The sequence below is a fragment of the Rattus norvegicus genome, chromosome 13 (assembly GCF_036323735.1).
Source record: "Rattus norvegicus strain BN/NHsdMcwi chromosome 13, GRCr8, whole genome shotgun sequence".
Lineage (NCBI taxonomy): Eukaryota > Metazoa > Chordata > Mammalia > Rodentia > Muridae > Rattus > Rattus norvegicus.
Genome location: NC_086031.1, coordinates 50,272,635 through 50,289,983, shown reverse-complemented (window position 1 = coordinate 50,289,983; position 17,349 = coordinate 50,272,635). Strand labels below are relative to the sequence as shown.

General features: G+C 42.8%; 1 protein-coding gene across 7 annotated transcripts in view; it reads left to right on the top strand.

Annotated features, from left to right (window-relative positions):
• The window catches only part of Camsap2 (calmodulin regulated spectrin-associated protein family, member 2), a 79,349-nt gene extending 64,315 nt beyond the window's left edge, over nucleotides 1-15,034 (top strand). For 2 of the 7 annotated variants that reach the window (XM_063272200.1, XM_063272199.1), the window contains 9 exons: nucleotides 489-558; nucleotides 876-3,063; nucleotides 6,009-6,145; nucleotides 6,588-6,808; nucleotides 8,414-8,486; nucleotides 9,430-9,545; nucleotides 11,703-11,821; nucleotides 12,228-12,292; nucleotides 12,599-15,034. In XM_063272200.1, the coding sequence (XP_063128270.1) occupies nucleotides 489-558; nucleotides 876-3,063; nucleotides 6,009-6,145; nucleotides 6,588-6,808; nucleotides 8,414-8,486; nucleotides 9,430-9,545; nucleotides 11,703-11,821; nucleotides 12,228-12,292; nucleotides 12,599-12,611 (3,002 nt within the window). In that variant the 3' untranslated portion in view covers nucleotides 12,612-15,034. Of the gene's footprint in view, nucleotides 1-488; nucleotides 559-875; nucleotides 3,064-6,008; nucleotides 6,146-6,587; nucleotides 6,809-8,386; nucleotides 8,487-9,429; nucleotides 9,546-11,702; nucleotides 11,822-12,227 lie in introns of all 7 variants that reach the window. The other 5 variants (NM_001415803.1, NM_001134503.2, XM_039090610.2 and 2 more) reach the window with 3 other exon arrangements.
• Nucleotides 15,035-17,349: the final 2,315 nt, after the last annotated feature.

Below are 17,349 nucleotides of genomic sequence, written 5' to 3'. Positions count from 1 at the left end.
GTCTTAGACTACTAATCCTCCTGCCCCAATCTCCCAAGTACTGGTATTCCTGCCATGTGCCACTATACTTAATGGATGTGTTTGTTTGGGCTCAGAGATTAAAATGTCTGCTCTTCAAGAGGTCCTAAGTTCAATTCCCAGCAACTATATGGTGGCTCACAACCATCTATAATGAATTCTGGTACCTTCTTCTGGCCTGCAGGTGTACATGCAGGTAGAATGCTATATATAAATAAGTAAAAAAGTATAAAATTCTTTATATGTATATACTTATATTTAGCAGGAAGGTAGTTTACTAGAGATTAAACTCAGAGCCTCTCTTGCTAGTCAGGTGTTAGCTATAAATTACATACTGCTTCCTTAAACTTTAAAAAAAAAGGAATTATTTGTGTTGTCGCTACTGAGCTTTTACCTTTTAGTGCCACGAATGAACTCTCAAATATGTCAAACACATGGTTTCAATGAGTTTTCCTTTTTTGCATTTGAAGGAGGAATTAGAAGGTCTTCATCTATGTCTTATGTTGATGGCTTCATAGGAACATGGCCTAAAGAGAAAAGGTAAAAACAGTTATCTTGGTGTGGTCACATTACCAAAAAATGCCAGTTTTATCTCACTCTGCCTTTTTGTTGTAGTTAGTCAACTCGCCAAAGCACAATTTCAGTTAGGACCTAACTCTAAAAGGGCAGCACAGGGGATTAATAGAGGTCGAAGGGGGTAAACCAAAGGGTGCTGGAGCAGCCCAGTCCACCATGAGGTCAGCAAGCTTCGAGAGGCGAAGGAAGAACATAGACTTCCAAACAACTGCTCAATGGTATTTTTAAAATTGTTTATTTCCTGTAATTTCTTAAATATTTTGTCTTCACATCTTTTTTAGAACATCTGTACATGGCGTTTCATTTGATATTTCTTTCGATAAAGAAGACAATGCCCAGAGCTCCACTCCAAACCGAGGAATCATCCGCTCTGTTAGTAATGAGGGGCTCAACAACAGTCGGGCATCCAAACACATTAGGAAAAATCTGTCCTTCAAGCCAGTGAATGGAGGAGAAGAGGAAAGCATTGAAGAAGAACTTCATGTCGACCCTCATGGGGACCTCAAATCTTACATGCCTCTCAGCACAAATGAACTGAACTCTAATGAGAATACTCACCACAAGCTCCCAAACGGGGCTTTACAAAATAGAGTGCTTCTAGATGAGTTTGGGAATCAGATTGAAACTCCGAGCATTGAAGAAGCATTACAGATAATCCATGATACTGAAAAACCTCCTCATACAGCGCGGCCAGATCAGATTGCTAATGGCTTCTTTCTTCACGGTCAGGATCTGAGTCTCCTGAATTCAAATATCAAGCTAAGCCAGTCCAGTCCTGATAACATAACTGACCCAAAAGGCGCCTTGAGTCCCATAACTGACACTACAGAAGTCGACACTGGAATTCACGTTCCTTCAGAAGACATTCCCGAAACCATGGACGAGGACTCTTCCTTGAGAGATTATACTGTTAGCTTAGACTCTGACATGGATGATGCGTCTAAATTTCTTCAGGACTATGATATAAGAGCCAGCAACCCCAGAGAGGCCCTGAGTCCCTGCCCAAGTACCATCAGCACCAAGTCTCAGCCGGGGAGCAGCGCCTCCTCCAGCTCTGGGGTGAAAATGACCAGCTTCGCTGAGCAGAAGTTCAGGAAGCTGAATCATACTGATGGGAAGAGTAGTGGGAGCAGTTCTCAGAAAACTACCCCGGAAGGCTCAGAGCTGAATATTCCTCACATGGTTTCTTGGGCTCAAATTCCAGAAGAATCGGGTGTTGCCCAAGGCCGGGACACTACACAGCTGTTGGCGTCTGAAATGGTGCATCTTAGGATGAGGCTAGAGGAAAAGAGACGTGCTATAGAAGCCCAGAAAAAGAAAATGGAAGCTGCTTTTACCAAACAGAGGCAGAAAATGGGAAGGACAGCGTTCCTAACTGTTGTGAAAAAGAAAGGGGATGGGATTTCTCCTCTCCGAGAGGAAGCAGCAGGTGCAGAAGACGAGAAAGTATATACTGACCGAGCCAAAGAGAAGGAGTCACAGAAAATGGACGGGCAGAGGAGCAAGTCCTTAGCAGACATAAAAGAAAGCATGGAGAACCCTCAGGGCAAATGGCTAAAGTCCCCAAGCACGCCTGTTGATCCCGAGAAGCAGTGGAACCTGACAAGTCCCTCAGAGGAGACTTTAAATGAGGGAGAACTTTTAGAGTACACAAAGTCCATCGAAAAGCTGAATTCATCCCTGCACTTTCTACAACAGGAAATGCAGCGCTTGTCCCTTCAGCAGGAGATGTTAATGCAGATGAGAGAGCAGCAGTCTTGGGTGATCTCACCTCCGCAGCCCTCTCCACAGAAGCAGATCCGCGATTTTAAACCTAGACAGGCAGGCCTGTCGTCAGCTGCTGCACCGTTCTCAGCAGACTCCCCACGCCCCACTCATCCGTCTCCGCAGTCTTCTACCAGGAAGAGTGCATCTTTTTCTGTTAAAAATCAAAGGACTCCAAGGCCAAATGAATTAAAAATAACTCCTCTGAATCGAACCTTGACACCTCCTCGGTCTGTGGATAGTCTTCCTCGGCTAAGGAGGTTTTCCCCGAGCCAGGTTCCCATTCAGACACGGTCGTTCGTATGTTTTGGTGATGATGGAGAGCCCCAAAAAGAGCCCAAACCAAAAGAGGAGATTAAAAAGGAGCCTTCAGAGTGCAAAGGGACTTTGGAATCTTGTGACCATAATCCTGGGGAGAAGGAGGTTAAACCTCTTGAATCAACAGTGTCTGAAGTGTTGTCACAGCCCATCACAGAGACTGTGTGTGTGACACCAAATGAGGACCAACTGAATCAACCCACAGATCCTCCGCCTAAGCCCGTTTTCCCACCTACTGCTCCTAAAAATGTCAATCTGATTGAAGTTTCTCTGTCAGATTTAAAACCCCCTGAAAAGGCTGATGTGTCTGTTGAAAAGTTTGATGGAGAGAGTGACAAGGAACAGTTTGATGATGACCAGAAAGTATGCTGTGGCTTCTTTTTTAAGGTAATACTAATGACATAGTTCTGAGCATCCTCTTAGGATGGGTGCCTGCGTGTTTTTTAAGTTGATACATTTACTTCTTCAGTAACAATGGCATTACAGTCAGCCATTATTCCTGAAAGGGTTCTAGGCAGACCAGGCTTTGGACTACAGAAGTACTTAGGTACGCTGGTTCCTGCAGTCGAGTTCCAGTTTGGACTCAGAGTTGCACTCCTCCACCATAGTCATGGCATGTGTGTAGTTAAATTATATCACATGGTTCCCTACTCCTGTTCTCACTTTTATTGAAGCCCTATTTCCAATGGATAAAACACTCAAATTGTATCATATTTAAATATATGTTAAGGTCTGAACATTTTTTATCAACTTGAGTTTTACAGACTTATCAGATAGGATCTTTTACAGTGAAATGTTTTTAAAAGGGTGTAGTAGTTTGATGTTATCATTGAGATACAGTTTCTCTTTTTCTGCAGTTCTGGGAACCAAAGCCAATGCTTTGCATACTGAACAGAGGTCTGCCAATAGCTATATTGTCCACCCCTGAAAAAACTCCTCTAAAAACAGTTGGAGAAAAGATGTATACACGATCTCTGGGCTGTGGTGTTCCGTACTCATGCTCTCCATCGTGGACCACATTTGCTTTTCTATAACTAGAATGTATGTTTCAGATTTGTTCTTGGTAAGGCACTAAAACCAGGTGATCACTAGCCCTGTGTCTGTACAGATTAGGAGCATCCGTTTTAATCTTACTATTGCTCTTAGAGTTCAGTAGTTAAACCGTACTTCAGCCAGACGGGGCAGAGCCTGGGCAGCATACTTCCTGATGGTGAACACCTTAGGCTTTATCCATAAATAACCTCATGGTAAGTAAAGCGTTTCTTCTCTGTTATCTGGTCACCATGTGGAAGAGCACGCTTTCCACCGTCAGAACGTGTGCTGTTCATGCTTCCCTTCGGTTCAGCGACTGTTGCCTCGGGCCCGGTAAAGATGCTCAGGGTAGATTTACTTGGAAAGGTGCACAGAGCAGCCACTCGGTGGCGACGTGTGCTGCAGCAGTGGTAACAAACAAGCGAGCTGAGACCTCGGAGACAGTGGGTTTTGCTTGTTTTGTTGTGATTTATTTTAAACTTTATCTCAGGATGCTTATCCTTTAGGCATCTCAGCATTTAAAAACTTGGATGTCAGTCATGTTTGTTAGCCATGTAGAAGCACTGTTTTTTAATAGACTACTACTAACACATAGCAAAGTTTTATGTGCAGGTTCAGAGACCTTTGTTAGCATTTTTCCTTGCCCAGAAAGGAAACTGGGGGCAGGAGCATCCTCAGTGAAAACCACCATATCTGCATTCTTTCCCACGCTGTTGATCCTATCTCTGGACATGGGTATAATTTCTTACGTAGGTCCCTAGCGTCAACTCATGCCATCCTGTTCTTTATGCTACTGGCTCCTCTGGAGACACCTCTTTCATATTCAATGTGGTTCTGAATAGTGAGCCTATGTCCTCCAGCATTCTGAGCAAGTGTTAATAAAGTTCAAACCTTAGCACAACTCAGGGATTCGGGTAGAATAACCTAGACCTACTTGTCTAGACTCTTCTCGTAGCTTCTAGACTGTTCTTTAACTGTTTCCTCTAAGACTGTTCATGCTTAGTTAACTGTCTCCACCTTGTGTGTCTGTGGGGTCCTGAGTATTCGGACATTGCACTTGGAATCCATAGTTACTGTGTTTTTCTTTTCTTTCTCACTGTGAACACGCAGGGGCACTGGTTCTTTTTACCCAAAGCATAGCATATACTATGTATGGTTTGTTAGCTAGCCAGAAATGTGTGTTTAAGTTGACAGGTTTGATGTATCTTCAGACTTTTTCCATTCACCATGAAATCTGTCTCTGGGCTCCCAGGGAAAAAGAGACAAAAGTCCTTCTTCCCTGTGTGATTGGAAACCTGTAATGTACAGCACATAATGCAAACGTATTAGCCACTAAAACATAAGCACCCTCAAGGAATCATTGAGACAGTGAATGAGTACTTGCTCCTTGCTTGGATTGTAAGCACTGCATTGTAGAGGCGTTCTGGGAACTGGCTGCCCTCAGTCAGTCCAGGAGGTCTATAGGTCGTCACCAACTCTGAGAATGGCAGAACTTCAGAAGGAGATTATGCCTACCTCTGCTTCCAAGTGACCCAGCAGTCACACTGTCAGTACCTCAGCTGAAAACACCAAAACTAAACTGGAGACGAGCCCATGCACCATTAGTGCCATTTATGTGACATGACATTTGGTGCCAAGTTTTGGAATGCTTTTTATCTGATTTTTCATTATAATTTAAATGTGTTTTTTAAAACGGGGGCCAAACTCTGCTACTCTGGGTTGTTAGGATGAAAACAAATGTATTTGGGGGCCAGTGAGATGATTCAGTGGGGAGGACACTTGCTATCAAGGCTGACAGTTTAAGTTTCATCCCCAGGACCAACATTGTAGAGGAAGAGAACCAGCTTTTGCAAGTTGTTTTCCGACTTCCATATGGGTGCCATGGCGTGAGTGCACAGGCACACGAGTGCACAGGATGTAATTTTTGTAAACAGTTGTCTTAAGGCCTTGACAATGGCCCACCAGGTAAAGGCTGTTAACAACAAGCCTGAAGACCTGAGTTCAGTCCCTGAGATCCACATGGGGAGGGAGAGAACAGACTCCTGCAAGTTACCCGCCGACCTCCACACATGCACTGTGCATGCATGTGCACACATACTCAAGCTAAAGCAGAAAAAGAACGCACCTGTTTTCTTTGTTCTTTTGATGGCCATTAAGTTCAAGGACTTCTTACTCTGTGTGTCATGTCCACATGTGGTACGGTTATAACTAGTTTCGATTTTCAGGTCTAATAGTAACTATAAGATGTGGCTCTGGTAAATGAAAATATTAGAATCTAAATGTTTACTCTTTCTCCTTAGGATGATCAAAAGGCAGAAAATGACATGGCCGTGAAACGAGCAGCTCTGTTGGAGAAGCGATTGAGGAGAGAGAAGGAAACTCAGCTTCGGAAGCAGCAGCTGGAAGCGGAGATGGAGCATAGGAAAGAGGAGACGAGGTGAGGACGCTGCGCCGACGCTCGACGCTCGCGGCCGAGAGCTGCACGGCGCCTAGGACAGCGTGCTCAACAGCAGGGTTCTGCGGGAATTTGTGGGGGGGGGAGGGGGTGGGGGGGGATAAAAAACAGCCAGACCAGACCATTGCTGACTTTTGGTGGTTTTAGAAGTTCAAACTATTCATTTTGCTTGTCAGGGTAAAGGAGTAGTAACTTTGAAAATTAATACTAATGCTTAAAAGCCACTAATTTAAATAACTTCACTGAGAAACACACACAAACACAGAAAAATGACCAAAATTGTCAATTTTCTCAAGTATATTTTAAGCCAACTATGTTTTCCCCCAAGGTTCTGAAGTTCTTTCCTCCCATCAAACATGTAACTCTTCCAGAGTCATTTGCATTTGGTGTACAAAATAGCCAATTCAGCTCTTTGGTTTCTTAGGCGAAAAACTGAGGAAGAACGTCAGAAGAAAGAGGACGAGCGGGCACGGAGAGAATTCATTAGGCAGGAGTACATGAGGCGAAAGCAGCTGAAGCTAATGGAGGACATGGACACAGTAATCAAGCCTCGGCCTCAGGTGGCAAAACAGAAAAAACAGCGGCCAAAATCTATTCACAGAGATCATATTGAATCTCCCAAAACACCAATCAAAGGCCCTCCAGGTAACAGCAGTTGTTTCTGAGGAGGTCTGTTCATAAACACCAGCTTGGTTTGCTGTACTAACTTGACAGTGCTTTGGTAATTGGATAGTTTGAGGTGATGCATGGTCTTATTTGGAAAACCAAAATAAGCAAAGGAAATTTATAGTTAATCTGGGTGCATTGTGTGTGCATGCATATATCCAGTAGATCAAATGTGAATGCTAAATGTGAATCTGCAGATGTAACGTCCTTCCCCCTTATCAAGGTCTCATACAGCTTAGGCCAACCTCAGACTCACTGTTTAACTGATCCTCCTACCTCTGCCCTGTAAGTGCTGGAGTTTCAAGCGTGTACTACCACTCCCTGTCTAATGTAGTGTTGGGAATTGAATCCAGGGCTTTGTGCTTGATAGGCAAGTAGTGTTCAAGCAGCTACACTATGTCCCCGATGCATTAACTACTTTCTAAAAACATAAATTGAGGATAAATGTCATGTGCATGGAAGGTATAAGAAACATACCTGTACTTTTGTTGTCACTGTTCTAGAGGACCTAATCCAGGACTTTACACGTGAGGTCTAAGATCGCTGCCATTGGCTCTTTCCTTACACATTGCTATCTGGACAGTTAAGAACATCAGCTCAAGATTTCAAAAGTCCCCCCCTTTAAGATACAAATAGTCGAAAATCCAAAATTAGAATTTTTTGAAAAATTTAATATACATAATTTTTAGCCATTTTATTTAATGTAGTACCATGGAAAATTTCCAAGAATTTCTACAGTTAGAGCTAAAGATAAAAAAGTAGAGGCCTTGCCTAATATCCTCGAGGCTCTAGATTTTATCCCTGTCACCCTAATACTAAACAAGAACTTCTGTATTATTCTGGAGTGGGGGTAACCTAAAATTGACTGGGCAGTGAAGCTTGGCTTGTGTGCCTGCTCTTCAGCACAGGCTGGCCTCCAGCTGGCCATTCTGCTCCAGTACTACATGTCCTGAGGCTGCTATAGGCATGAGCCTGGCTTGGTGAGACTCTGGTATACAGTACTGGCTGATGTGCTGGAGAGATGGCTGGGACTAGCGCGATAACTCAAAGGTAAGAGCACTTGCTGCTCTGCAGGGCTAGGGTACAAGTCCCAGCCCACACAGTAGTTCACAACCCGCAGTTCATAATTCCAGGGGCTCCAGCACCACCCTCTTCTAGCCTTCGTGGACACCAGGATACAGGCAGTACATATCATACATGCAGGCAAAAATTCGTGTAATGAAAATCAAAACTAAAAAACACTGGAAGAAAACTGTAAGCTAATTTTGCACAGAGGAATTAGATATTGCGAAATATGTTTCTTTCTTGAAAAAGACTTGATCAGGGTATCAGGTCTCCTGTTACCACTTCACTTTTGAAATAGCAAGTTAGTTTTATTGTTGCCTAAAACTTGATTCATAAGTTGTGGATATATGCATGGGACATACTGTGTTCTAGGATTCAGAGTAAAGAAAAAAAAAGAAATAACAAAAGTCCAATTATCACTGCTGGTGTTAGCTAATGAACAGACTCTTTTCTAGTTTCTTTTTTTACATTTCCAATTTTGTTTTTGTTCAGGATCACGAATTTACCGTGTTTTTTCAGTCTCTAGCCTCTCTCTGGCATCGCTGAACACAGGTGATACCGAGAGTGTTCATTCAGGCAAGAGGACACCAAGGTAAGCCCAGAGCTTCTTGAATGTCTTTCACAGGAAAGAATGCAGTTCTTACAATTATATAAAAATAATTAAAATTATTTAGTTATTTTATATTTTATAAGAAGTGAAGCATCACAGATTTTAGCCTTGCTGATTGAAGACTTTCTGTTAAAATGATGTGAGGTGGGGCCGCCAAGACAGCTTAGTAGGTAACGGTGTTTGCTGCCAGGCCTGGTGAGCTGAGTTCAGTGCCGGAACCCAAACGGTGACTTCAAGTTGTCCTCAAACTTTCCGCATGACATTGTATGCACATGCACACACACTATATATAGTTATTATTACACATAATATATAGTTCTCAATTATATAGCTTATAATTTTATTAGATATAGATGATATTATAATAAATTACCTATTTGCTTTTCAGTGCTCTTTTAGAATTGGATTAACATTAATACTTTTATAAGCTATAAACACCAGTAGTATTTTTCTGCAAATAGTTGCTAATATGACTGTGATTAAATAATAGAGAAAATAATCTGTCTTCCTGTTGACAGTGACATTAGTCCCAAAGTAGCTTGCTTTGAGTATGACATTTTGGAGCATTTGTGTCTAACTCACAAATATATGGACCCTTGTACTATTTCTCCAGCATATAGAGATGAAAGGTCAGTGTCACCTTGAATTAAAAGACCCACATCAAAAAAGAGTGCTTCCCGGGCCCAGGAACTCAGCCTGGTCACTGTCCCACCACTCTGTTGTGCTAGTTGCCCGTTTGTGCATGGAAACAGTTCATTCCAGCGGATATTTACAGTGTGTCTCTGAAGGCACAAAGAAGACACAGTGTTAGCACTCTCTCGTGTTTAAAACTCTAGGTTGGTTTAGTTGATACTATCACATGCTTCCTCGGGAGCTCAAAGGTTCTTTTTTCTGAGACATAAAATGTAAGATATTCATTATTTAGGTCAGAGTCTGTAGAAGGCTTCTTATCTCCAAGTCGCTGTGGCAGTCGGAATGGCGAGAAAGACTGGGAAAACGCATCCACGACCTCTTCAGTGGCTTCTGGAACAGAATACACAGGTTTGCGTGAACATTTCAGGGGAGCATTCTAATTTAACACACTAACAAGAACAGGCGGAGAGGGGCACGGCTGTTACAGGTTCCCCTTGCATCACAAACACCAGCGTATGGTACAGGAAGAAAGGTCACTCACTCTGAGGCATGAGCCTTTCCCATTGCAGCCCCACTGAAGGGGCAGTGACTCCTGAGTACAGTAGGCTCTAAACAGAGCTAAAGATGTAACTTAGATGCCATCTGCCCATATTACTGGCCACTTCTGTGTGGTAATGTGGGCTCAAAGAAATGTTAGAGAAGTTTCATCAACAAAATATTGTTCCTCATAACTACGTGAAGGAGCTTCTGTTCTTCATAACTCTCCCTAAAAAAAATAAAAGTAAAACTTACTGGTGAAGCCTTTGCCTAATTTGCATGAGGGCCTGAGCTTAATTCCTAGCCCCACCAAAATAATAATGCTAGTAATACTATCAAGGGAACCTACAGGTAAGGGCATTAGATCTAGGAGGTGCCATCCTCACTGTCCCTGTTCCCTCCAGCTCCTCTTTCAGCCTCTGTGGGTGGGCAGCACTGACTAAAGCCAGAGCAGAGATTAGAAAGTCAGAGTACAGTTAAAGACACGGAGCAGAGGCAGGAGTGAGGAGACGGGGCACCTGTGTGAGGTGAAGGACAAGGGAGGAAAAGGATGGGGTCCCATGTACCTGCGGTTTTGCAGAGTTGGAAGCCTTACCACACCCTCAGTAGCCAAGAAGCAGTTAGAAACTGTTTGTGTATTTACTTTCTGGCTTCCCCTCCCCCTCTTTATTCTTTAGCTGTTTGGTACAACTTCCTATGGTCTATCTGACAGCATCTATCTCTTTGTTAAATTTATCCCGTGTGCATGAGTGTTTGCCCATGTGCATGTCTGCTCCCCACGTGCATACCTGGTGTCTGTATCAGGAAGACATCAGATCCTCTGGGACTAGAGGTAGAGATGGTGATGCGCCACGGCGTGGGTGCTGGGAAGCTGGGGATCAAACCCCCCCCCGGGTACTGTGGAAGAGCAAGCAGCTGGTGCCACCTCTCCAACCCCAGTCTGGCAGCCTGCAGTGTGAGACTGGACAGTATTTCCATGTTGCTCTCTCTGCCTCTGTAAAGTTGAGCAATCTTAACAGCCTGGAAAAAAGCTGTTTTCGTCATTTTGCGTGTGCACGCAGAGCCAGAAGACAGCCTGTTCGTATGGCAGCGTGCGGCAGCGCTCCTTTCGGATTTGGAGGCAGGGTTTCCCCGCGCCCCTCTCTGGCCTGCCTGCTTTCTGAATACTGGTGTCACAGGCACATGCTGCAACCTCCAGCTGCGTGTTTTGAAACAGGGTTTGCCAGTCTCCACCTCACCAATACTTCTTTTAAAAATATGTGGGTTCTCACATGCTTGTGCTTGCACGGAAAACAACTACCTTCTTACCTTCTTACAAGCTAAAGCCAAGTATGGTGACTTCTAACTGGGAGGCTGAGAGCAGAGGGGGACCATGAGTTTGAGGCCAGCCTGGACTGCACAGTTAGAAGAGTGAGTCACTGTCTCAAAAAAACTAAACTAAGAGTTACTCTTGGGCCCTTTATACTTTAAGATCACCAGTAAGTAATCTAGCCAGACTGGGAAGATTAAGAAGACAGTGCAACAATTATTAGCAATTTCTTATTTCTAACACTGCCTTCATGGACAGCGTCAGAAAGCCACAAGAACATCCTCCAAGGGGCTGGGGATTTAGCTCAGTGGTAGAGCGCTTACCTAGGAAGCGCAAGGCCCTGGGTTCGGTCCCCAGCTCCGAAAAAAAAAAGAACCAAAAAAAAAAAAAAAAAAAAAGAACATCCTCCAAATGTGTCCTGTGTGAATAAAACCATGCTGTGGCTGGAGTGTAGCCAGACCATAAGAGCTGGACATGGTGGCACAGGCCTTTAATACCAGCACTTGGGAGGCAGAGGCAGGCAGAGCTCTGTGAGTTTGAGGCCAGCCTGGTCTAGCTACAGAGTTCCAGGACAGCCAAGGCTACAACAGTGAGAATCTGTCTTAGAAAACAAAAGAGGTCCCAGAGCAGCTTCAAGTCCAGAGGTTCTCACTTGCATAGTTGGCAGTGTTTCTATCTGAGAAACATTATTTCTAAACTGTTGTTAACATTTCCTACAGGACCAAAGCTTTACAAGGAACCTAGCGCAAAATCCAATAAACACATAATACAGAATGCATTAGCTCATTGCTGTTTGGCTGGAAAAGTAAATGAAGGTCAGAAGAAAAAAATATTAGAGGTAAGCATGTCCTCATGAAAATTAAATTTTGTAGCATTTCCAAACTTCAGGAGTCCTCTTTATGGGTGGGTACAGGGGAAATATTGTGACAGGCTCCTAGAATTTGAGCAGCACGAGAAGGGTCTGAAGTGATGTTTGTAGGTATTAGATGGTGTACTCTGCTCTCCGTTCCAGACCTAAAGGTTTGGTTAAAGCCACAGAGAGACTTTGAGCTGCGTGGGTGGTGGGTGGTGGCAGGGCACACCCTTGGCACGTGTGGGCAGTCCCAGGTACTGCAATATACCGACCTACGGGTTTGCTTCTAGACTGTCGGAAGTTTTAACCAAGGAAATATTAACAAGTACATAGACATTCGGTTAAATGTCATGGCTTCATCGTTACCTTGTTTTTGTTTTCTGTTCTAAAGGAAATGGAGAAGTCAGATGCCAACAACTTCTTAATCTTGTTCCGGGATTCAGGCTGCCAGTTCAGGTCTTTGTATACTTACTGCCCAGAAACTGAAGAAATCAATAAACTGACTGGGATAGGCCCTAAGTCTATCACTAAAAAGATGATTGAGGGGCTTTACAAGTACAATTCTGACAGAAAACAGTTTAGCCACATACCTGCTAAAACCTTATCTGCTAGTGTGGATGCCATTACCATTCATAGCCACTTGTGGCAGACCAAAAGACCAGTGACACCCAAAAAACTCTTACCTACTAAAGCATAGGAGGCAGGAGAGGCTTGCTTCAGAACCTCTGTGGTAAATTTGTACTTCGTCTTTCCTGCCTATAGAGAATCTTTCTAATTGCCAACAAGATTTTTATCAATTAAAACTGGACCTTAACTGTGTTGTTGTGAAGAGCTGGAGTGTAAACACAGTATTTGGAGTGCAGAAGATTCCTACGAGGTGACACGTCCACGTGATGAAGGAAACGTTTTGATTCACAAACGGAGGTTTGTGTGTTCCCAGGTTCGCCTGCCTGTGTTAGAGAACTTGAAGCACTGAATCTCATGGACACAGTGGGCCCTAGGCTTGAGGTGGGGCTAGATGACAGTTACGTGTTACATTCTTTAACCCTGTACTATGTGTGCTCATCTTAAATGATTTTGTTGTTGTTGTTGTTGTCGTCCCTGTTCTCCTGGGGGTTATTCTAAAGTTCACGTTGAGAAGTAACTCGCACCTTCCATATGATGTTGAGAGAAACACTAGTGTTACGTTCTACACTAGCCCTCATGCTCTAATGGTGTTACAGCGTTTGCAAGAATCCGTCTAAGTATTTACATTCTGTATTTATTATTCACACAAGTATTAGCATTTCTCTATTGAGTAAGGAGGTGTAAAAGCTGCTACTCGGTTCCCTGCAGACCACACGAGCTAACCCGGAGTATCCTGTAAGAAGCTGCTGATTAAATCAGTGCTGGTTTTTACACCACTTCTGGCCAACTCAGAATAAATTCGATCGTACTTTTACCAACAACCAAAACCACTTTCTATTTCAAGTACATCACTTTATGCTGGCAGGAGTGAGTGGCACGGGAGTGTTGCCTTTCGGTGTGAAGATGGAAGGCTTCCTGGGCAGCTCAGGATAGAGAAATGGTGTTTAGAATTTTTAAACATGCACAAAGGGCTACATTTTGATTTGAAAGTAGCTTCATATTATTTTACTATACTGGCTTTTCTTTTAATCCTTTTCCAGTGGAACAGCTTAGATTGAGGACACACTTGAAATCTCCTCTACACAGTCTTTCTTCTTTACCAAGTATACCAGAGGGTTAGTTGGGAAAACTTCATTCTCAGGAAAAGATTTGAATGATTGATTGTGTGGCCCTTTTATGTTTCAGTGTTGTGACAACTGTGTACACTAGTGGGGAAGACATTGTTTATAAGTGAGAGAGTAGTTTGTTTTCTGTCATGGGATATAGAGATGAAATATGTACATTTCTCTAAGTTGTTCAGCGAGGGAACTCATGTCTCACGTGATGTATTTACTTATTTAAAAGAAGAGTGGAGTGGGAAGCCCCTGAGCTGTACTTTTCTATTATTATAAAGCCTTTAGGTATCAGTGCATCTGGGTTTTCAACATTTTCTCAAATGCTGTCAATATTTTACTGTAATTTATGTTCTTATATTTATGTATATTTGTTAAAATGTAAAAAAATTTTCACAGATTTTTTTCCAATACCTGTGCAAACTGTATGTGTAGCTCAAACTCTTGTGAACTACTGCTTGCACGCGAGACCAGGATATGTAACGCCTATGTTTTAAATGTATACATACTGTGTATATATAAATATTAAAAATGGGGAATTTCACATTTTACCTTTCAGACACCAATTTTTATCACAAGTAGAAGGAAATGAGCAAACAAAGACATTCTTAGGATAAAATTAGTTTAAAAGTTATAAACAAACTTAATCAAAACCAAGTGAATTATAGACAAAGGAATTTAATAAGCATTTTATATTACTAACCATGGTCTTTCCCTATCAAAGCGGTCTCCTTGCTGTCACCTGAGTACTGAGTAAAGAGGAGTCAGATGCAGGACATTGAAAGAACTAAAGAACTCTGAACTCTCCCGTCTAGTTCTTAATCTGCACATTCAGCACCTGAGCAGAATATCGAGTGTCTGAAGGTGTGATGTGAATATTGCCACAAAGCTCATTGCTCTCAGTCTAAGATTTTACTTTATTAATGCAAGAGGAATACAGATATATTTCTTTAGTCTGCAGATTTTTTATTATGGTGCAGCTTTTTTTAAAATTATGTTTTAAAATTACACAAATGAAAATATGCCATTCCATAAAGTTTGAAGATTTCCATCAACCTTACCGAAACACAAGTGTTTTCATCGTTGGAGGTCAAATTGCCATGGTAACTACTCAGTTAAATTTGCCAAATCATTGTCATGGTAACCAGTGTGGCCTGTCAACTTCTGCTACTTACCACAACTTCTAAAGTTTTCCTCTCAGTTTCTCTGTTTTGTTTTAGGAGAACTATTGTAGTTTTTATTTGGCTGCTTAAGCCAAAGTCCCCTTCTTTGATGTGACTCATGGACACTGTTGGGCAATGTGCAGTGTGTGGTGTGCTTCCTGTCCACTCCTGAGCGCTGCAGATGATCCGTGCTGTCAGGCTTGCTCGTTCCCGGTACGGTTAGTTCCCCTTTCATTTGAATAAAAGCATGGCACCAACTGACGCTGATTCTTCAATAAAGTGTGTGTTGTCTTGTCTTGCGTTTGGTAACATTATTTGGACTCAGGAGAATACATCCTGGAGTTTTCCTGTCTCTCAGCCTATGTTTAAATTTAATAATTGAATATTTACTGAAGTAATTTTTAATATTAAACTATGCTGGAATGCCTCTTAGGTGATAATAGAGTGTTTTAAGATTCTGTGCTTTGTCAGATAGTATCCATCTCTGTGATTCATAGATGTTCGTTTCTCATACACAGCTCACACCATCTCTAGTGAGTTAAGGATTGGAGGTGTGACTGCTACGGTGACTGCAGTGTGGCTCTGAGTCTTCTGTACACAGTGGCCAGTTCTATACCATTCTCTAGCTTTCATTTGTGCCCAGTTTATTCAGATGCAGGCATGGAAAAATCTGATAGCCAAAAAGTCCTCATGCACACAGTTATGTGCTCGGGCATTGGCGTGGGCTCCACTCTTTTGTAAAATGCTCAGTCCTCAACCCAGTGGTTGTGGCGCATGTCTTTAATCCCAGCACTCAAGCGGCAGAAGCAGGCAGATCTCTGGAGTTCAAAGCCAATCTGGTTTACAAATCGAGTTCCAGGACAGCCAGGGCTGCACAGAGAAACCCTGTCTCGAAAAACCAAAAGATAAACAACAAAATAGACACTCAGACCTCAGAGTACAACCTATACTTCCACAGCAGTCTCCGATTTCTTAATTTTCCAAAATAAAAACATTTGATCCTAAAAACTGAGTCTATCAGCAGAGAAATATCTGTAAACCATGGTGCTTCCCCCCCAATCCGGCTAATAAATGGGTGAACTTTGCTGGGGTAGAGAAAACTGTTCCCTAGCCAAGAGAGCATCTTTATTCCTAACCTCTATGCAGAGATAATGAAGAATAAAACCTGATGATATCAAACAGCAATTCTATGACTTCGGAACCAGAAACAGACAAAAAGAATCTGAAATGAGTGAAATTCCATCATCCCATAGAAATAGTGCTACTTAAAACCAGAGCTGTGCTTTCAGAAGGAGACTATTTAAAACAACACTAGGTCTGTGGGGTTTGTACAATTTATGGAGTTTGCGTGGCTCCTGTTTGCACCTTTGGGCATGTAGGCCTCTCAGCACCTCAGCATTGAACTGTCGTGCTTAACCACCAAATCTTAGTGTCACAGTTACACACGAACTGCCTGAATCTACCAGTGCTTTCTGTTTGTGTTACAAAAGTGTAGGAAGGACTGGAGAGATGGCTCAGTGGTCTGTGTGTGACCCTGGTTACAGGGGAGCTGTTGTCTTCTGACCTCTAGACACCAAAAGCACCTACCTGCCAGTTGGTGAATAAGCCAATCAACATAGAGACAGTTCTCAAAAGAGTGGCCAGCACAAGTGTGCTCAGTTGTTTACAATCCTTATCCAAGGAGCTGCAAGGGAAACTTAAGATCCCATCTCATGAATCACAATGGCTGTCATTGAAGAGCACATTACAAATGCTGGGCTAGGACTTCCAGAGTCTCTTACTCCCACTGAGCCCTTTCCTACCTTGATCCCCTGCAGTAACCAAAACCTATCCAGTATGTTCCCTGTCCTCACTGCCACTGGCTCGTGCCAGGCATGGTTCTGTAGAACCTTCAAAGGTCTCCCTCCACACTACTGAAGCACCAGGTTCATGCCATTCCACTGGTCAAAACCTTGATGGACTTGATAAACATCACTTCTCACAATGGGCATTAAAAGGCCTCAAAGGCTCGCCCAACTCACTTTGCAGCATGGCTGAAACAGATTTATAGACAGGCCAAAATAGAATACTGAAACATTTCAAGCTATCAAAACTGTCTGGGATTAGGGGGTTGGACTATAAGTATTTCTCTGTGTTCTGTTCCATGGTGAAGTACATGGAAAATTGAAGAGTGGAGGTGATCATCTGTCTCACTGCTTGGAAGTGAGAATTTTCATTTGTCCACACACATCTTCAGAAACCCTTACGTTTGTTTTGACCTTGACACATGGCAGGATGTCACAATCTGCCTTTTATCCCAGTAACTAGTACAGGCTGACTTATTTCTACAACATGCCTGCTTGAGAGGAAACCCCTAAGTCCCATTCTGTGTGTTAAGTTCCTTGATAACTACAGCCCTTGCCCAGAAGAAGAAGAAGGGGCTGTTTACAAAGTCAGTCTGAACTGAAAGTGACGTTAGAATTGGCTTCATTGAATAGCAGAATCATAGCACTGGAGAGGGTGTCAGCCCTCTCCCACCCATGCTAATGAGACTTACGTGAATAGCTAGAAATTTGCACTAAAATGTGAAATCACTGAGAAGTAATGGCAGGCAGGTAGGTTGGAGCTTAGC